We start from the raw sequence: 18,706 nt of genomic DNA, 5'->3' as shown, positions 1-18,706 counted from the left end.
TTTTGATAACTTTTGTTTCTTCGATCAAGATTCAAAAGAAGAATGTAAATTGTCTAATAAAGAAGACAAAATCATTTTATAAATCATAGTACTGTTAAAAATCTTAATTAATTTTAGATAATGACTAATAACATAGGCTTGATAAACATGTGTCTTTAAGACTTCATTTTTCTTAAAATTCTACAATTTCATTATTTATTATTATTATATTATTATTATGTGTATTTCATTTTATAATCAATAGTATACAAGACAACTGTTTATATTTTTACAATAGTAAAGCAAAATTCAAAGCAGAAATACATTTTTTAAGATCTCGAATAAAACAGGGACAATAAATGATATTTTACAAGAATGTGAGAAATAGCATATTTTTCAGATTTTTTGCTAAATAACTCCACATCTCAATTTCTTGAAACTTTGAATATATTGAGCACTGAAATCAATTTTCGAAATCTTCAAAATAAAATAAATATCGCTAAAAGCCTCAATCCATTAATCAATATTCCCAAAGCAGCTCGTTCACATAATCCTTCACCGTTCCTCAAATCAAAAAATGCCTCTTTCCTCGTAATTTCCCGCTACCCCTTTCACGCTTGCGCAAATACGTCATTGGTATGCATATTGCCCCGTGACAGCATCGTCTTCCGCCAGGATATGAAAAATAACGAAACTATCATAGACACATAACGAGGCTTATACAGAAGCTGGTCACGATTGGACGCATCGCTCCTCTTATTAATTTGAATCCACACGTAGGCAATTTTCACCTAGCTCGAATAGTGCGCCTATCTCCCGATCTCGAAGACGCGATGACGCTGACGACGCAATCGGGGGCCTGTTTATTGTCTAGCGCACTCACACCTCGCTCTGGGAGCATCATTTTTCATTGGGTGAAAGAAAAGCGACCGCTATTTGGCCATCGACCAGGATTGGAGGCAGCGAAAGTCCATTGAGACCAACAGAAACAATGACGATGGCTCTTCCTAGTGTCACCAGGTGATGCCCTATAAATACTTATGGGGGTCATCGATAGCGAGCAAACGCAGTTTACTTTCGGCGCAGTCGCTGGAAGCTAGGATCTAGGGAGCCTCCCTTGAACCAGCCATGAAGTTCATTTTGGTATATTAGCAGACGATTATTATTGCTAATGTATACTATATTAATATTTTTATCATTTTTGATTATTCTTCGCTGTATTTTTTTTATTTTTTTTTTTTAAGGGGAGTTGGCTTCGATAGTGATCTATTTCGTGGTTTTGGAAGTTAGTGAACAGCAGAGGGTAGTGTGATTTGGGTGAATGGTGATGTGTTTGACCTTGTCTCGGGGAAGTGAAGTGTTAAAGAAAATGGTTTTTGTATTTAAATACTTTAATCACTGAATTTTTGAATATTTTTATATTCATACATCTCTCATTTATGTATTTATATATTGTCTCAGGAAAGTGAAGTGTTGAAGAAAATAGTTTGCTAGAGTATTTTATGATACAGTGAAATTTAAGTTTTTTGGACATGCACTACTAATAAGAAGCCTACTGACCTGGAATTACTTTCAGAATTAAAGAAAATGAAGATTAGCTTGGTGAATACATAGTTCAAGTAATAGTAAAGAATCGTGTTTATTTATTTGTTATATTAAAACGAAGAACATTCTAATTATTTCTGAAGGTATTTATTTTGAGTCAAAAGCATAATACTTGATTATACAGAGTTCAATGGGAATTGTTAAGTGTTTTCGAACTTCTGATCAGTAGTGTAATAATTCTGGGATTGAATGAAAAAAATTATAGAAAAAGAATATTTCGAATTTTGAACTCGCCTTGAAATAATATTCATTACAAAATATTTGTCTTTATTTTGTATACACTGAAAATTAATCCATGACTGTCGCGTCTGACCTGACTAATGCAAATCAGCAGTAGAATAAGTCCCTAGTCAGACATATTTCACACATTTTCTCAACAATTAACTCTGAAACAAAGCCTCAAATAGAGTTTTATTATTCTTAATTTTGTCCTATTCTGACATGTAGAATCACCTCTTAAAGTTTCTGGCACCTGTCATCGAACACCCTGTACAAAATTCATACTACTTTATCTTGTATTTCATAAGAGAGAGAAGACTTCAGGGGATGCAAAACTTGTCCTCAATTAATGTTGCTACAGAAGAAAGGAAAAAAAATATTAAATAGTGTCTCATTTTCATTAATTTATTTTATTCATAGATTTTACCACTGCTCCTGGCAGTCAGCACAGCAATCACAGTCAAGCATGAAAAGCACTCAGCTCCTGAGAAGAGACACGACAAGAGAGGCCTCTTGAATTTAGAGTATGGACTACCACATGAACACCTAGTCGCAGGACCTGAACCAGCACCTGTTTACGAAGTCCCTGCTCCTGTGCACCCTGTTGTCGGGGGTCATTTGGAACCAGTGCCACCACCTGTTCTGGCACACCCAGCTCGTTAGTACATTTCCCCATATTTATATAAATAACATAGAATATTTAATTATAGAATTATTCTTTGCTATCCTGATCAGCAGACAAACATCAACAGTAACATTTACCTCTGTCATATTCTAAATACCTCTACATTCACATGATTCATTCTTCATATAGATTTGTACGATATTTAATTAGGACAGAGCCTAAATTTCTAGGTTCCTCATACATTGCCCTACATTCTGAGTGTTCATCGATCAAAATTGAGTAATAGATTAAAGAATCTACCACTGCTTAAATTCCTCAAATCATTCTCCACATCTAGAGCACCAGTTCCCAAAGATCTGCTAACTAGAACAGCGATAATCAACACTAGAACACGTAACATTAGGACAGAGCCTGAATTCCTTGGTTCCTCATACATTGCCCTACATTCTGAGCGTTCACTGATCAAAATTGAGTAATGGATTAAAGAATCTACCACTTCTTAAATTCCTCAAATCATTCTCCACATTTAGAGCACCAGTTCCCAAAGATCTGCTAATTAGAACAGCGATAATCAACACTAGAACACGTAGCATTAGGACAGAGCCTAAATTCCTAGGTTCCTCATACATTGTCCTACATTCTGAGCGTTCATTGATCAAAATTGAGTAATGGATTAAAGAATCTACCACTGCTTAAATTCCTCAAATCATTCTCCACATTTAGAGCACCAGTTCCCAAAGATCTGCTAATTAGAACAGCGATAATCAACACTAGAACACGTAGCATTAGGACAGAGCCTAAATTTCTAGGTTCCTCATACATTGCCCTACATTCTGAGCGTTCATTGATCAAAATTGAGTAATGGATTAAAGAATCTACCACTTCTTAAATTCCTCAAATCATTCTCCACATCTAGAGCACCAGTTCCCAAAGATCTGCTAATTAGAACAGCGATAATCAACACTAGAACACGTAACACTCTACTTCTGGAGTCCAAATACGTAAAATGTACAGAACTCAAGAAGAACAAGAAACAAATCCCTCCAAACGTGACCTATGGACCTGTCTCATTCTCCAGCTCACTAATCAAACTAGGAAAGCCAGTTGACAGTTCCATCTTCCCAACAGCCGCCGTTCCAGTGGCAGTGCCGCATCCAGTTCCGCATCCGCTGCCAGTGCCAGTGCCTCAACCAGTTCCACACCCGTTTCCAGTCGCGTTCCCCGTGACGAAACACGTGGCAGTGCCTGTACCAGTCGACCGAGCGGTTCCAGTGCCAGTGGACCGCCTGGTTCCTGTGCCAGTGGCGGTTCCAGTTCCCAAACCGTACCCCGTCCACGTGGAGAAGGTGGTGCACGTCGACAGGCCAGTGGCAGTGCCAGTGGAGAAGCCGATCCACGTGCCCGTGGACCGACCTGTCGCTGTCCCAGTGCCCGTGCCAAAACCGTACCCTGTGCCATTTGAAAAGATTATTCACGTGGACAGACCGTACCCTGTCCACGTGGCTGTGCCCTATCACGTGCCCAAGCCTTACCCCGTGCCTGTTGCTGTTCAGGCACACAAGTCGCATGGATGGTGGAAGTAAGATGGCTTGGAGGGTCTACGATTAAGATTTTGTTGATTGCAGAGCTCATAAGGAGGACTCTTGTCGATTTCTGTCCTTTTTAGGAGAGGATATAAATAGTATTATAGAATCTTTTATTCTTGTTGGGTTGAATCGATGAGTTGGAGGACAGTGCTAGTCCAAAATTAGATATTTTTAGTATGTCAGTGTTTTCTAATCTTTTTGCTAAGTTAGGTAAATTAACCCCTTGCCTTGCTTTGACGAGTCTGGCTCGTGTACCTTTTACAATATCTTCGCTGCCGATTACGCGATAATGCGTGATGAGTAGTTTTCGCAAGTAACCGATCACGCACCATCGCGTGAGACGTCTATGTTCGCTCAATGGGAGCTTTACTGTTGGCAGTTTAAGGTAGTTACACGTTTCAGATCGGCAGCAAAGGTGATAATATTACCAAAGAAAATTGTAAGGGAAAGGGTTAATAGGCAAACGTACTTTCTTAAATTATGTGATATAAAGGTATCACTTTCATCTTGTGCAAAATCTCATCTAGATGCACATGGAAGAGTATGTATTTAGATTTTCAGAAGAAAGTGACATATCAGGCTTTGCCATCTTATTACATGACCAATCTGGAAACTATTCGTGGACCCCAGAGCCAAAGTGCATTGGGTCACGCAGAAAACAAATGGATTTAATACACACTGGCTCTAAAATCTAGGGTATACAAAATACTCAGAACTACAGGTTGGGATCAAAGTCCTCAAAACGTGATTTTGGGACTTGTAGTGTTCTTCAACTTATCGATTCAGTTAATTAGTGTTCTTTTCGACAAAATATTTATTCGAGTACACATATAGGGTTTTTGATAGCTTCTATTATTAGGAGCCCCTTTTCTAAACACTAAGGTATGTTCTAATTAAAAAAGTCGTAAAAGTTGACAAAGACTGTCCTTGTTATGAGTTCTCTGATTGTTCTTTGAGCATTTTCTGATGCTAGTCTGTTTTGTTAGTTGTTAGTTGTTTTTGTAACTTTGACAACAGGTGGATTTGAGGAATCGATGGGCTTCTCGGAGCAAGTGCAAGGTCTACTGTGTATTGTTGACGCTAGGAGTTTTGTACTAATGCATTTAATAAATTGTATATGTTTATGCAGATATTATTAAGTGATTTTTGTGAGAACTTTTGCTTGAAAAGGTTTGTCCTGAGTAAGCTTTAAGTATTAGCTGAGGTTTTAGCTATTGTGTCTTATAAAATATAAGGAAGTACAGAAAGTTACAGAAAAGGTAGTTCATTTAACTAATAAAGAGAAGTAAAAGTGTTTAATAAATATAGATTCGCAAGTTTATGCCTTTTACACTAACAAGAATGAACTTTCCTACGATTACGCTTCACAAATATGCTTAGTGGATAATATAGGTCGTCTTCTTACAGCAAGCGTACCCTATAATAAATAAATAATACTATAGGTTCGCGTGGGTGGCATTAGAATGGAATGTAGTGACCTTGGTAGTGCTATATTGTTACAGTAAGTGGAATTCAAATAATGATTTACTCCAACGCTTCTTCCTTTCATTTTTAATGAGCAATACACTTTCGTAGGGGACTCATTCTAAAACTGCAATTCGTGACATCAAAGAACCATAAATTAAAAATAGAAAATAAGTAGGCATCAGAAACTAGGTATAGGACATTGAGTATTGGGGTACTTGGTTACTGGGACATTTGACATTGGGGCATTGTCTACTGAGATATTATACATATACTTGAGCATTGAATACTTGTGTATTGAGTATTGGGATCGAGTATTGGATCATCGAGGATTGAGACATTGAGAATTGAGTTTTGGGACATTGAGTATTGGAGCATTGAGTATTCCATTATTGAATACTGGAGTATTGAGTACTGGAGCATTAAGAATTGAATAGGTGTCTAAAATAATGAAAATTACAAAATTTTCAAAATTCATTTTCGTATGGAATTGTGGTCAATATGATCTAAGTAACAGATTGGCAACGTTTTTGGTACTTAGCAACATCACTAAAGATCAAGGGATGCAGCATAATACAGAAGATATAGCGATGAAGAAATGAAATAAGCGCATGAGTGACCAAACTGGCTGATTCTAAATAGTGACTTGTAACATGTTACATCTTGTTTCATATTTTATTTCTTAAAATGGAAGAAGGGAGTATGTAACTCAGCTGTTCCTTTACCTGCATAGAATGAACAATGATTTGTTTTTCTCTTCTCCTCTAAAATTTATGAAATGTAACATACATCCTTATTCCAGACACCTATACAATTGGGTTTTGGGACATCGAATCTTTTGTATATTGTAGAATATTGGAGCATTAAGAATTGTAGTCTTCATAATTATGAGGACATTAGGTATTAGGACATCAGGTCTTAGTATGAAGACATTAGGTATTAGGATATCGAGTATTGAGACATTGAGTACTAAGATATTTAGTATGAAGACATAAGGTATTAGAATATTGTTTATTAAGATATTGAATGTTACAGCACTTGGATATTGAGATACTGAGACTCAAGCTATAAAATGTTGAGATAAAGGATACTAGAAATTTGGGGACACTAGGACAATTGGGATATTAAATGCAAGGTGAACCACTTAAACAAGACCACTACATATCTATTCCAATTGTGACGATATAAAACATTTTATTTGGGACCTCGAGAAAAGACATATTTATATTAGAGAATATTTACTTTCTTCAGTTTGCTATCCTCAGGCCATGTTGTTCGACTCTACATGCAAATAAATAACGGAAAAGTACTCGACTGCAAGTGTTCCACTAACAGCAATCCATAGCAGCCTCATATTTAATAGATTCTTCAGCACCTTTACGTTCGATAGGCGTTACACTTGACACCAAAGAACGACGCAACAACTATAAAGTAAATCCATAGGAGACTTTAAAGAAGAAAATTTCTTCTGTTTAAATATAAAAAGTGACCAGGATTCAAAGATTCACGAAAGAAATTGACATATTTAGCTGTAAAATTGATATAAATTAATACGAAAATTATGTTACACAAATTGATAACAAAAATCCACTATTTAAGTGATAGAAATGAAAGTTTGACTTGTTAAATAACAGTATTTTAGTAAACATGAGTTAAAGTGTATTAAGTCCACTTGCATATTTCTTTACAATTTTGTACATTTTTAGAAAAAATTTAGATTTTATTTAAATGTCACTGCTTTACAACTTTTTCAATGAAAATATTCAAATTTAAAATATTTACTAGAACACGTTAAATGAATCTACATAATTAATAATAGACAAATTTTCGTTAAAGTTCATGTGAAATAAAATTTCCTCTATGGACTTAGTCGCATTTAATCTGAAAATCGGTTCATTCGTTTCAAATCGTGAGTGTTACATTTTGATGCAAGAACTCAGTAGAAAATTGAAATATTGAATCGGAGATATTCTTGAACGCGTTATCATAAATATTCTACATATCATAGACCAATTCGATAAGAATTCTCTTGAATAACTGCTTATTACGAAGAAAGGAGAGATCAATAGCACACACTTGAAAAATATACCTACTAGTAGCTCTGACTTTTTGTCTCTTCAACTTTTCGCTTTATCGCCATGACTCGCCCATAATACGATTTATATTTTAAATAACAAAGTAAATACTGTTAAGACTAACTAGAAATTTATGGATGAAATCGACATTTAAAAATAAAAAATTGCTAAATCTTAATTTGCTAAAAATTTGCTACCTGAACTTAAAGATTATACTTAAAACTAAATAAATTTTGTGATACTAGTTATAGTCTACAAACTACTATATAAATATTTAAATGTCCCAATATTGAAATACTCTGATGTTTCAGTATTTCAAGTTTCAAATATACCAAGATTAAAATATTGAAAATTCCTATTATTAATTTATTTAAAGTTTATTTCTTTGAATTTACGGTTTTCTCTTCGTTGAACACAATGTATAACATGTGTATAAATATCTCTGAAACTTTATCCAACCTTATCCAACCTTATCCAACCTTGTCCAATTTTCAACAAACTTCTCCAAACTTCAAAACCAATTCTTATCTAATCTTCTTTAATTTTGCCAAATATTATACAAAACCAATTCTTGTCTAATTTTCCCTAATTTTGTACAACCTTTTCAAACCTTGTCCCATTATGTCCAAACCTATCCAGCATTATAGAACCTTATCCATCCTTTTCCAACCTCATCCAACTCACCAAGAAAACCTAGAATGCATAACCCTTCCAGCTACCATCACCAACTAATCACGAACCCAACATTGATCCCCAAGATCTTTGATCACAAGAATCGTAGAGTCTTCAAACAGCCAGTATAGCAACAAACAATTCACAATACGTGTTGATGAAAGAGGGGGCGCACACTGTGTCGTCGCGCGACGACGCCAACGTCCACAGCTCGCAGTCCTTTGACGGTGGCACTAGAAGATCGACGGATCCAGACAAGAACGTTTCACTCGCTAATCGACGTTTTACCCAGCCAGTGATCTCAAGGTGTGCCTTCAGCAAAGGGGATCTCTTTCCCTCGAAAGACTCAAAGACTCAGAGGCTCAAAAACGCAGAGACTCAAAGACTCAAACGGGAAAGGGGGAATTTCTTCGAGGCTAAAAGTGATAGAGCAGAGTTTCGAAAAAGGATCACGAAAAAGAGAGTCCTTTGACAAATAAAGAGTTCCTTCGTTCTCAGCTCGGGGCACGATGGAGGGACATTTGTGAATTCGGTGTCTCTCGTGCTAGAGGACTGGAGAAAGAACAGAATGCGCTTGAAACGGATCGCGTACGATTTCGCCGAACGACTTTTCCGCCGTGCAGTCGATCTTAGCCTGCGCTCGTCGATTTTGGGCCTCTTCTCGGTAATAACGACTGGCCAAACGCTTCGCAATACTCTGCGCGCCGCGAATGGATGCAAGGTTCCGAAACTTAATAGAAATTGGTCGTTAGAATGGTTTTCAGTTAAATTCGATAGCCATTCGTGTCTTGGTGGCCATTTTGGGCCCCTCTGTGGGAGTCACTCGGGCCCCCAATCGTGCCCCGATTTTGTTTAATTATGTTTGACGAAAAAAGGATCTTTTGTAATTGTTTGAGTCGATTTTGTTGATTGAATTGATAGTCGCGAAGTTTGGTGAAGAAAAGTGGGCCCATTGGGCCCTTTTATGATTTCACGTGTCGTTGTTTGTTTTAAATTTTAACCCAGTTTCGAATATTTTGGATAGGTTGAATGTATTGAAAGCTTTGAGGCAAGTGTGTGGGGAGGGCTAGTAGGTGATTTATATCTGTGATTTTCCTAGTGTGATACTATGAAGCCGAAGAAATTGGGCATCATCGGCGGTTCTATGTTTAGTTTTGGTCTTCTGTTCTGCACGATAGCTTTTCCTCCGATTCTAAAATCGCAAATTAAAAAAGTGAGTAGATTACTGTTTTTCTGTTTATTAGTGGTAAGTTTGTTGTCTATTTTAATTATAAATACTTAAACAAATTTTTGAAATATGTGAGATCCGTGTAAAATACTCTTCTAAAATCAACCAGTATATGCAAAAATCCAAATTTCTTGAATTTTTAATGATTTAGAGTTTCCCATACTAAGAATATATTTCTTTATGTTTAATGTAATTTATATAATTTTAAACTATTTAATATTACCCAAAACTTATAGTAGGTACACATATAATATACTTAACCAGATTTTTTAAATATTTGATAATATATGAGATTCACGCAAAATACTTTTCTAAAAACAAGATTTTCGGTAGATAATTTCAAGATAATTTTATTACAAATTTTCGTGAAATTGTAATAGTTTACAGTTTTCCATAATAATATTAACGTTAATTCATATATTTTTAATCCATTTAATGTTACTCAAAGCTTATAACAAGTATACATATAACATACTTTCTAATTTTTGAATATTGGATATTCTTTTGTTGTATTAATAAAAAAATTTGTCTGAGTATTCTGCTTAACAGTATATATATATATAATATAACTTTCTTCATAAGAGTTCAATTCATTTTAACTTTTTGATAATTATGTGATTGTTATGATATATCAAACTTAGCTATATTTAACCCTGGAACGTCCTTTCATTATTTTCAATGTTTCACAAACGTTTCCTACCGATTGTTCCATTCACAACAGGATTACATTCTTCCCTTTTTAATTATCACTTCTGAATGTTCTCACTCATTGTCTTTGATACCACTTTCTAGAATTATTCTCTCTTGCACGTTCTTATTATTATTGGCACTAAGGTCATACGTAGATCTACCATTTTCTTTTACCATTTCTTGGTAACAAAGAGATACTTGTGTTTAGTAGCTACTGTATTTATTAACTAATCGAATTTAGAAAAAGATTCCATAGAGAAAGCTTCCTTTATGTTATTCAGAATATTTTGTAAAATAATAGAACATAAGTAAAAAGTATACTTGAAATATATGAAAACGATATTTTTAATATTACTGATTTTTGAAGAAGTAATACAATTTATACTCGAAAAAAATAATTTTAAAAATTTGAATCAATGATGAACTGTGACTGAGAAATTAATTTATTGAAAGTACTGAAGTCATTTGTTACTTTTTAATTACTAAACAATTATGAGTTCCAGCTATAGCATTATATATTTATGAGAGAGTATACATTTTGGTAGTTTCTTAATCATATCATGATCTAACAATAGATACTAATTCTTATTGTAGTAACGTATTATTATGATAAATACGGACTTTTACTTCGTGAATCACGAAAGAAAAAAATGACTTGACGACAAAACACCTGAAATGATGACACATGGAACATAATCGACAGAAATATTTATTCACCTCAACTCTTATGTTTTATAACACTTTTCCCATTTTTACTCTTTCATAAATCTAGAAATTGAGCTGATTCTTACTAAAGCAATTTCTTTTATAAAAGTAAATTAGTATTTCGCGAGAAAAGATATTCAATATTTTATATTTACATTTTAGACCAATACCACGTCTTTCTATAATAGAAAAGTCGGTAATAGATATTAAGAAAATTAATTTATACCTAGTTATATATACTCTTGAATGTTTTTACAACATATTTGCTTTGATTAAGTGTCAAATATGTTTTGCTTGATGAGGTTGTGAGAAGGGTTTTTATTTACAGTTTCTATCTGAATAATTGAAATACAAGTAATATGACAGAAAACATTTAAAATTGCAGCAAGTAGCACTAAAAAAGGGTAACGAAATGCGTGATTTATGGTCAGACTTCCCCCTTCCATTGGATTTCAAAATTTACATATTCAATGTGACGAACCCCGCCGAAATCACTGCAGGACAGAAACCAAAACTCCAAGAAGTGGGACCATTTTTTTACGAGTAAGTACAGTGATATTACACATTCAAACTTCACTTTTCACTATTATTCCAAGCAATGATTTATTTAGTTCCAATGTGAAAACGTACACAATTACTAACTATATGAATTTATATAGACATGTCTATTAACAGTTATTATTTTTACGCAAAGTTTTTTAGAGTTACTTACACTTTTTTCGTTTCTTGAGATCCTAGAACCTTGTTCAAATTTTAAAATGTTTCGATCTTTCAAGGTTTCAGAGATTTAAAATTTAAATTTTGAGATCTTGCAAATCTTAAAAATTTGTAAAGCTTCAAAATTTCAAATTTTCAAGTTTCAAAGACATAGTTTTTCGAATTTTCTTATTTTGAAATCATCCAATGTCATATTTTTAGACCTCCCAAATTTTTAGATTTTCTCGTATCAGTTTTAAGAGGACAGTTTCTCAAATTTTCTATTTTTCAAATCATCAAACTTAATATTTTGAGATCTTTCAAACCTTTAAGATTTGTAGAGATTCAAAATTTCAAATTTTCAAGTTTTAAAGAGATAGTTTTTCGAATTTTCTTATTTTGAAATCATCCAATGTCATATTTTTAGACCTTCCAAATTTTTAAATTTTCTCATTTCAGTTTTAAGAGGACAGTTTCTCGAATTTTCTATTTTTCAAATCATCAAACTTAATATTTTGAGATCTTTCGAATCTTTAAAATTTGTAGAGATTCAAAATTTCAAATTTTCAAGTTTCCAAGTGTCCAAGTTTTAAGCAGACAGTTCCTCAGATTTTCTAATTTTGAGACCATCTAACTTTATATTTTTAGATCTCCCAAATTCTTAAACTTTTCAAACCTTTAAATGTTCATGTTCAAAAGAGGATAATATGTAGAGACTCAAAATTTGAAATTTTCACGTTTTCAAGTGTCCAAGTTTTAAGCAGACAGTTCCTCAGATTTTCTAATTTTGAGACCATCTAACTTTATATTTTTAGATCTCCCAAATCCTTAAACTTTTCAAACCTTTAAATGTTCATGTTCAAAAGGGGATAATTTCTCAAATGTTTAATTGCATATTGAATAACTTCCAAACTGTCTAACTTCTCATTTCTCTAAATTCCAAAGTGTTCAAATTTCCAAATTCTGTCTTGCTCCTCTAAGCCCTTAAATATACTTCCTAAGTCACGTCACGTTTTCACGAAAGAGACAATCGAACCCCATTTTCCAGCGAGTACAAGCAGAAGGTGGACCTCGTCGATCGAGACGATGACGACAGCGTTGAATACAGTCTGAAGAGCACTTGGTACTTCAATCCTTCGCGAAGCGAGGGTCTGACAGGCGAGGAGGAGCTCGTGGTGCCGAATATTATAATCCTCAGCATGGTGAAGATCACGCTGGAAGAGCAGCCGACTGCGATAGGGCTCCTGAGTAAGCGTACCCTCTACACGTTCTTTCCCACCAGATTCGATATTCCTCCCTTTGGAATTGGAAGGTCGACTTAGCCTTGGCTAGGAATACCTTAGAATTCTGATGTGGTTAAGTGAAAGAGGGTCGAGGGGAGCGTTTTACTTATAGCTAACAACAAGCTACTTACACCTCACCTTGAGCGAAACAATCAATCGATTTCCATACCGTTTTGTTTAGTCTATCATGTATGAACGTTCTCGTTTTCTCACGCCTCGTTTTTAACCTGCTGAAGGAGATCGAGCTGCGGTGGCGAATATTAGTTTTTGGCTCTATTCTTGATGTCGCGATACTTGGACACTAAGGCTAAGTTTATTTATTTATTTAATGTCGATAGAGTATAGGTCTTTTAAATACAGAAATTTAAGTATTTAATATCGAGTAAATAGATTCTGATATGAAACTAGTATTACTATTAAAAAACAGAATATTGACTGCCATGTCACTCATATAGGGGTGACAACTTTGACACCATTGTAAGTAAAATTAATGTGTATCATTATGAATGGTATTAACAAAAAATTATAGTGACAGCTAACTAGACGAAAGTGAACGTTTTAGAATAAATATAGAAATTAATTAAAAATATTATTTTTTCGAGTTAGAGTCACTGGCAAAGTGATAGAATTCTTAGTGAATTTAGCATGACAAAGGCATCCATGTTTCCAAAAAGCATCAGATTTTCTAATAATACATTAAAATATAAGCACTCTTCTTCCACTTAAAAATCGACAGGAATTTTTAGATAAAGCAGTAGAGAACTAGTTTCAATTTATATTTATATTTATAAGAAAAATTGTGATTTCATGGGTAGAGAAAATAGTAAAGTTTAATTTTTTTAAGAATTCTGTACTTTTTTTAAATTATATGTACAGGATAAAAGACCCAGTTTCCAGATACCAAATTAATTTCTTTTAATTTGGAAATAAACATGAAGTAATTTAATCATTATATTTTTTTAAATAAAATTCAAAATTTTCTTTGTACATAAGAACTATATAGTTTGTACATATTTCTTCTCAAATTTGAACAAAATTAATTTGGTATCTGAAGCCTAGCACGTGTGAAGAATCTAGATCCTCTAAACTCTAAAGGGTTATTCTTGCAAGTGGAACAAGTCAAGCATTTCTTCTGACAATCAGTAGAATCATAAATAATTGTAAAAGAACATGACTCTACCTTTCTCAAAAAAGCAACTAATTCTAAAACTTGCAATATTCTGTTTATAGATAAAGCTGTAGATAGCATTTTCAAGAAGCCCAGCTCGGTATTCATAAGAACTAAAGCGAAGAATTTACTGTTCGATGGTATACTCATCGACTGCACAGTGAAGGACTTCGCTGGTAGTGCAGTCTGTAGTGTTTTGAAAGAAAAAGCAGAATTGTCAGGGTTGATACCCGACGGCGAGGGTCATTACCTGTTCTCCTTATTCGGCTCTGTAAGTACACATACCATTTAATTACAAACTTTTACAGAGATCCAATTTAAAGTCAAGACTGTCAAATGTGAAATGGATTAAATCCACAAAATAAGACTTGTAATGTACAGATATTATAACCAGAGATCCATGAAATATTGTTTTACGTAGTAAATTGAAAAGCAAATATAGTATTTTATGTTAGAGTGTTCGCTTTTCTAAAAATGAGATATACTATTTTTTTGAAAGCAAAATATTTTATTTGTGAGAGACAGTTTATGAACTAGTATTTAAAATACTGTAATTAAATAGTTTGTTAATGCAGAGTGTCTCAAAATTGATGGTACAAGCGGAAAGGGGATGATTCTACAAATACAGGGTGTTACAAAAAAGAGTTTAGAACAAAAGTTACAGGGTATCAGATGTAGAATAGATATCACTAAAAAAATTTCGAAAACAGTTTGTTTTCATAGCGAAATTAAGGCCACCTTGGGTTTTACAAGTAGGAATACATTTTTTTTTTTTTACCATATTGTAGAAGAGATCGAGACGAACTTAAAACACATATTATATGATATTTTTACTAATAATTACTCGATTTACAGTAGTAGAAATGTAAAATATTTAGTTTTTCGTTGTATAATTCCAACTCAATTTTCTCAAAAACGAAGCACGATATCAAAAAAGTTTATTCTATACTCTCCTTTTATTTTCTCATGTAGAATCACCTTTCTGCTTGCACCATCAGTATTGGGACACCCTGTATATTAATTAAATACTATTTAAAATACTGTTTTATTTGAACTATAGAATAATTTCTATAAATTTTACTCAGCACTGATTTTAATATTATGTTATATTATAATTTAATATAATATAATTTAATATTATATAATTTAATATTATATTATATTATAGTATTAATACTATATAGTATTAATATAATATTATACAATATTTTATAAATTTTACTCAGCACTGATTTTAATACTATATAGTATTAATATAATATTAAACAATATATTATAGTATTAATACTATAATATAATATAATATTAAATTATATTATATTAAATTATATTATATTATAATATTAAAATGAGTGCTGAGTAAAATTTAAACGTTATATTATAACGTTTTGAACATTTTCCAGAAAAATGGATCCACTCTTCCAGAACGTATACGCGTGTTGCGGGGAATAAAAAATTATAAGGACGTCGGCCGTGTGACGGAGTTCGATCAGAAGCCACAGTTGGAAATATGGGCTGCGGACCATTGCAACGAGTTCAATGGCACCGATTCCACGATCTTCCCGCCACTGATGACCGAGGTGGATGACATTGTCTCCTTCTCACCAGATATTTGCAGAAGTCTCTCTGCACATTTCTCACATAGAACTAATATCAAAGGTACGCTGTACTGCTTTTAAGTAAAGTTTAGTTACTCAGAAAGGTGGTAAGAGTAGTAGAAGCACCCCCTAAAATCTTCTGTATTGTTTTTAATTCTAGTATCTATACAAGAAAGGATATAGGTTTTCGTGACGTAATACTAATCCATGTAGCACAGAGGCATCTGAAAAAAATCTTGAAGACATTCAGTGAAGTCCTAGAAATGTCCAAAAGACGTCTCTAAGACGTCTAATGTTACAAATCAGTATATCTTTAGAACATCTTAAAAGACATTCTTAAGGCGTTCAAATTATGTCTTTGAAACATTCAAATTACGTCAGCAGACAAAAGATAGACATCCTTAAGACGTCCAAAAGCGTAAGTCTTTAAGATGTCTTTGTTTTGTGTTTTTAAGACGTCTTAAGGACGTCCAAATTACATCTATAAGACGTTCAGACAAAAATTAAACGTTTTTAAGACGTCCAAAAGCGTAAGTCTTTAGGACGTCCATGTAGTGTGTCTTTAAGACGTTTTATAGACGTAAACTTTACAAGTCTTTAAGATGTACGCTCTTGGATGTTTTTAAGACGTCTAAATTATGTCGTAAGACGTTCAGGCATAAAATGAACATAAAATAGACGTCTTCAAGACGTTGTGTGCTATCTGGGATATTCTTAAAACGTTCAAATTGTGTTGTAAGACATTCAAGCATAAAATGGACATAAAATAGACGTCTTCAAGACGTCGTACGCTATCTGGGAAGAAACATTCCTCCTAAGAACTGCCTCGTGCATCCTACCCAATAATTCTCTGTAACTCAAAATTTCTGTGTTCTTGACTTACAGTCACTCAACACAGTCTCATGTTCCACATCTTTTCACCTGATTGTGAGAAACATTCATTTAATATTCATTCACATTTCTTCTTCCCCAGGTGTCAATACCTTCCACTATACCGCCGATTTCGGGGATATGAGCACGAACCCCATGGAAAAGTGCTTCTGTCCCACACCAGACACCTGCCTAACTAGAAACCTATTCGATCTGACAAAATGCTTAGGCGTCCCGCTTATTGGCTCCTTGCCACATCTTCTTGGGGCGGAAGACAAGTATCTGCAAATGGTTGATGGACTCCACCCAAACGAGGTAGGTCTGGCGATTTGCATTCGTGTTATACCTTTCTTTTCTTAATTATTTAGTGAAGAATTTCTTCCTAAAGAAATATGTATTTATATTTGGAGCACTTTATATGGGATATCTAAGCTGGAGCAGGCTACCTAAATATCTCTTCTGTTTTTAGTGATTCGAAAATTGTCCATAGCATGATTCTGTACCTGACAGCCAGACTTACTAAAGTTCTTTTCTTGTTATTTTTCAGGAAATCTGAAAAACATAGTTTTTATTTTTTAACGTAGTATCTGAAGTAATTTACAGTATTAAATTTCCTTCACTCATGAGTAAACTGCGGAATTTTTATGCAGTTTCATATTTTTATAAATACACTTCAAGAAATGGAACTTCAGTATGAATTTGCTTCATCTTAGGAATACTATAATTTACACTTTATTTTTTATATTTTTGAATATTATACGCTTTTTATAACTTTTTAAATATTTCAAATTTTCATAAATACATGCCAGCACAAATAAGGAACTTAAATAAGATATTGATTTCCATTAATGTCTATGTGGGAAAGAAAGGGTGTACGTCTAAATCTTCGAACTCTGCTTTCTAACAGGAGGAACATAGCATCAACATGGACTTCGAGCCAATGACAGCCACCCCATTGAAAGCACACAAGAGGTTGCAGTTCAATATGTTCCTAGGTCGTATAGAAAAGTTCAAGCTGATGAAAAACTTCCCCGAGTGTCTGTTTCCACTTTTCTGGGTGGAGGAGGGAATTCTGCTCGACGACCAATTCGTGAAGAAATTAAAAATGGTTTTTAAAGCGATATCGGTCGTTGGGTAAATGTTAGATACTTAATCTTCACCTTCATCCACCTTCGCCTTGTGAATTTTTCATGACTCAATCTCGAATCATCACTGGATTGCAGATGTTTATGCAAATTCATATTTTTTAAAACACAATTTTGAGACATATGAAGTCTAATTGAAGATTCATTTTACCTTCCAAAAGTGTGCTCAATTTTTGATATTTTTCACATTTTTGAATATTATATGAATCCTGTACTTTCTATATAGTGCAACTGTCCATAAATGCATAGAAATCTGTAGACAATTGATTATTTTAGAAGTTATGAATTTTTCCCAAACGCCCATATATGCAAAATATTGTGCATTACTTTAAAATCGAATCATATTAATAATATTTTAATAAAACGACCATCAATCAAATGATCGATAAAATGATACATTTCATCAATATTAAAATATATTATTAATAATAAATGATACAAAACATGATTAATTTCATCAATATTAAAATATAGTATTAATAATAAAATACATATTACTCATAAAACATATTTCTGATGCAGATTCTTGAAATGGGTCTTCATGGTGGCTGGCGCCTGCATGGGTGGCGCAGGTGCAGCGTTGCACTTTAAGAACAAAGACAAAAACTCTTTAGACGTGACGAAGGTAACGCCTCAATCACAAAATGGCAAAGACAGTGAAGAGAAAAAGTGGCCCACGCAGATGAATATCAGCACGATACAGAGTGCAGCAGTACCACCGAATCTCGACAGCAATTAGAACAATATCCTTTCGTTGAATTTCTATATTACTAATTCTTTTTCTAAGTGTACAGTGAGTGGTGGCGAGAGGAAAGAATTCTGACTGATATGCAGTCAGAGATTATGCTGGATGCTTTCAGGCTCCACCCTAAGGTCCACGAAAACCATAACATTTGATTAGAAAAAGTGGAAACGTGTAAATACAGCTTTTCCTCGATAGTATATTAATATCATCAGTTTTTGAAATTATCTGTTTAGAGAGAACTAGACTAAAAAAAATGGTCAGAAGGTCTTGGACATGGACCATATTTTATATTGAAGCTGATCGAGTTTTTGAAGATTTTCAATCACTTAAGAAAAATCAACTGATGTAATTGA

General features: G+C 33.7%; 2 protein-coding genes across 2 annotated transcripts; both read left to right on the top strand.

The window, feature by feature from the left end:
- The first annotated feature begins 1,107 nt into the window (after positions 1–1,107).
- LOC143187310 (uncharacterized) lies at positions 1,108–4,011 on the top strand. The gene is made up of 3 exons (XM_076391431.1): positions 1,108–1,122; positions 2,224–2,442; positions 3,460–4,011. The coding sequence occupies exons 1-3, from the start codon at positions 1,108–1,110 to the stop codon at positions 4,009–4,011; spliced, it is 786 nt and encodes a 261-aa protein (XP_076247546.1).
- Positions 4,012–8,793: 4,782 nt separating this feature from the next.
- Positions 8,794–18,347, top strand: LOC143187330 (sensory neuron membrane protein 1). The gene is made up of 9 exons (XM_076391459.1): positions 8,794–8,946; positions 9,325–9,438; positions 11,234–11,391; positions 12,593–12,792; positions 14,058–14,266; positions 15,399–15,654; positions 16,567–16,778; positions 17,371–17,597; positions 18,131–18,347. The coding sequence occupies exons 1-9, from the start codon at positions 8,794–8,796 to the stop codon at positions 18,345–18,347; spliced, it is 1,746 nt and encodes a 581-aa protein (XP_076247574.1).
- Positions 18,348–18,706: the final 359 nt, after the last annotated feature.

The sequence above is a fragment of the Calliopsis andreniformis genome, unplaced genomic scaffold (genome assembly GCF_051401765.1).
Source record: "Calliopsis andreniformis isolate RMS-2024a unplaced genomic scaffold, iyCalAndr_principal scaffold0022, whole genome shotgun sequence".
NCBI lineage: Eukaryota > Metazoa > Arthropoda > Insecta > Hymenoptera > Andrenidae > Calliopsis > Calliopsis andreniformis.
The sequence above is the reverse complement of the archived record's forward strand: the minus strand, read 5'-3'. Positions and strand labels throughout refer to the sequence as shown.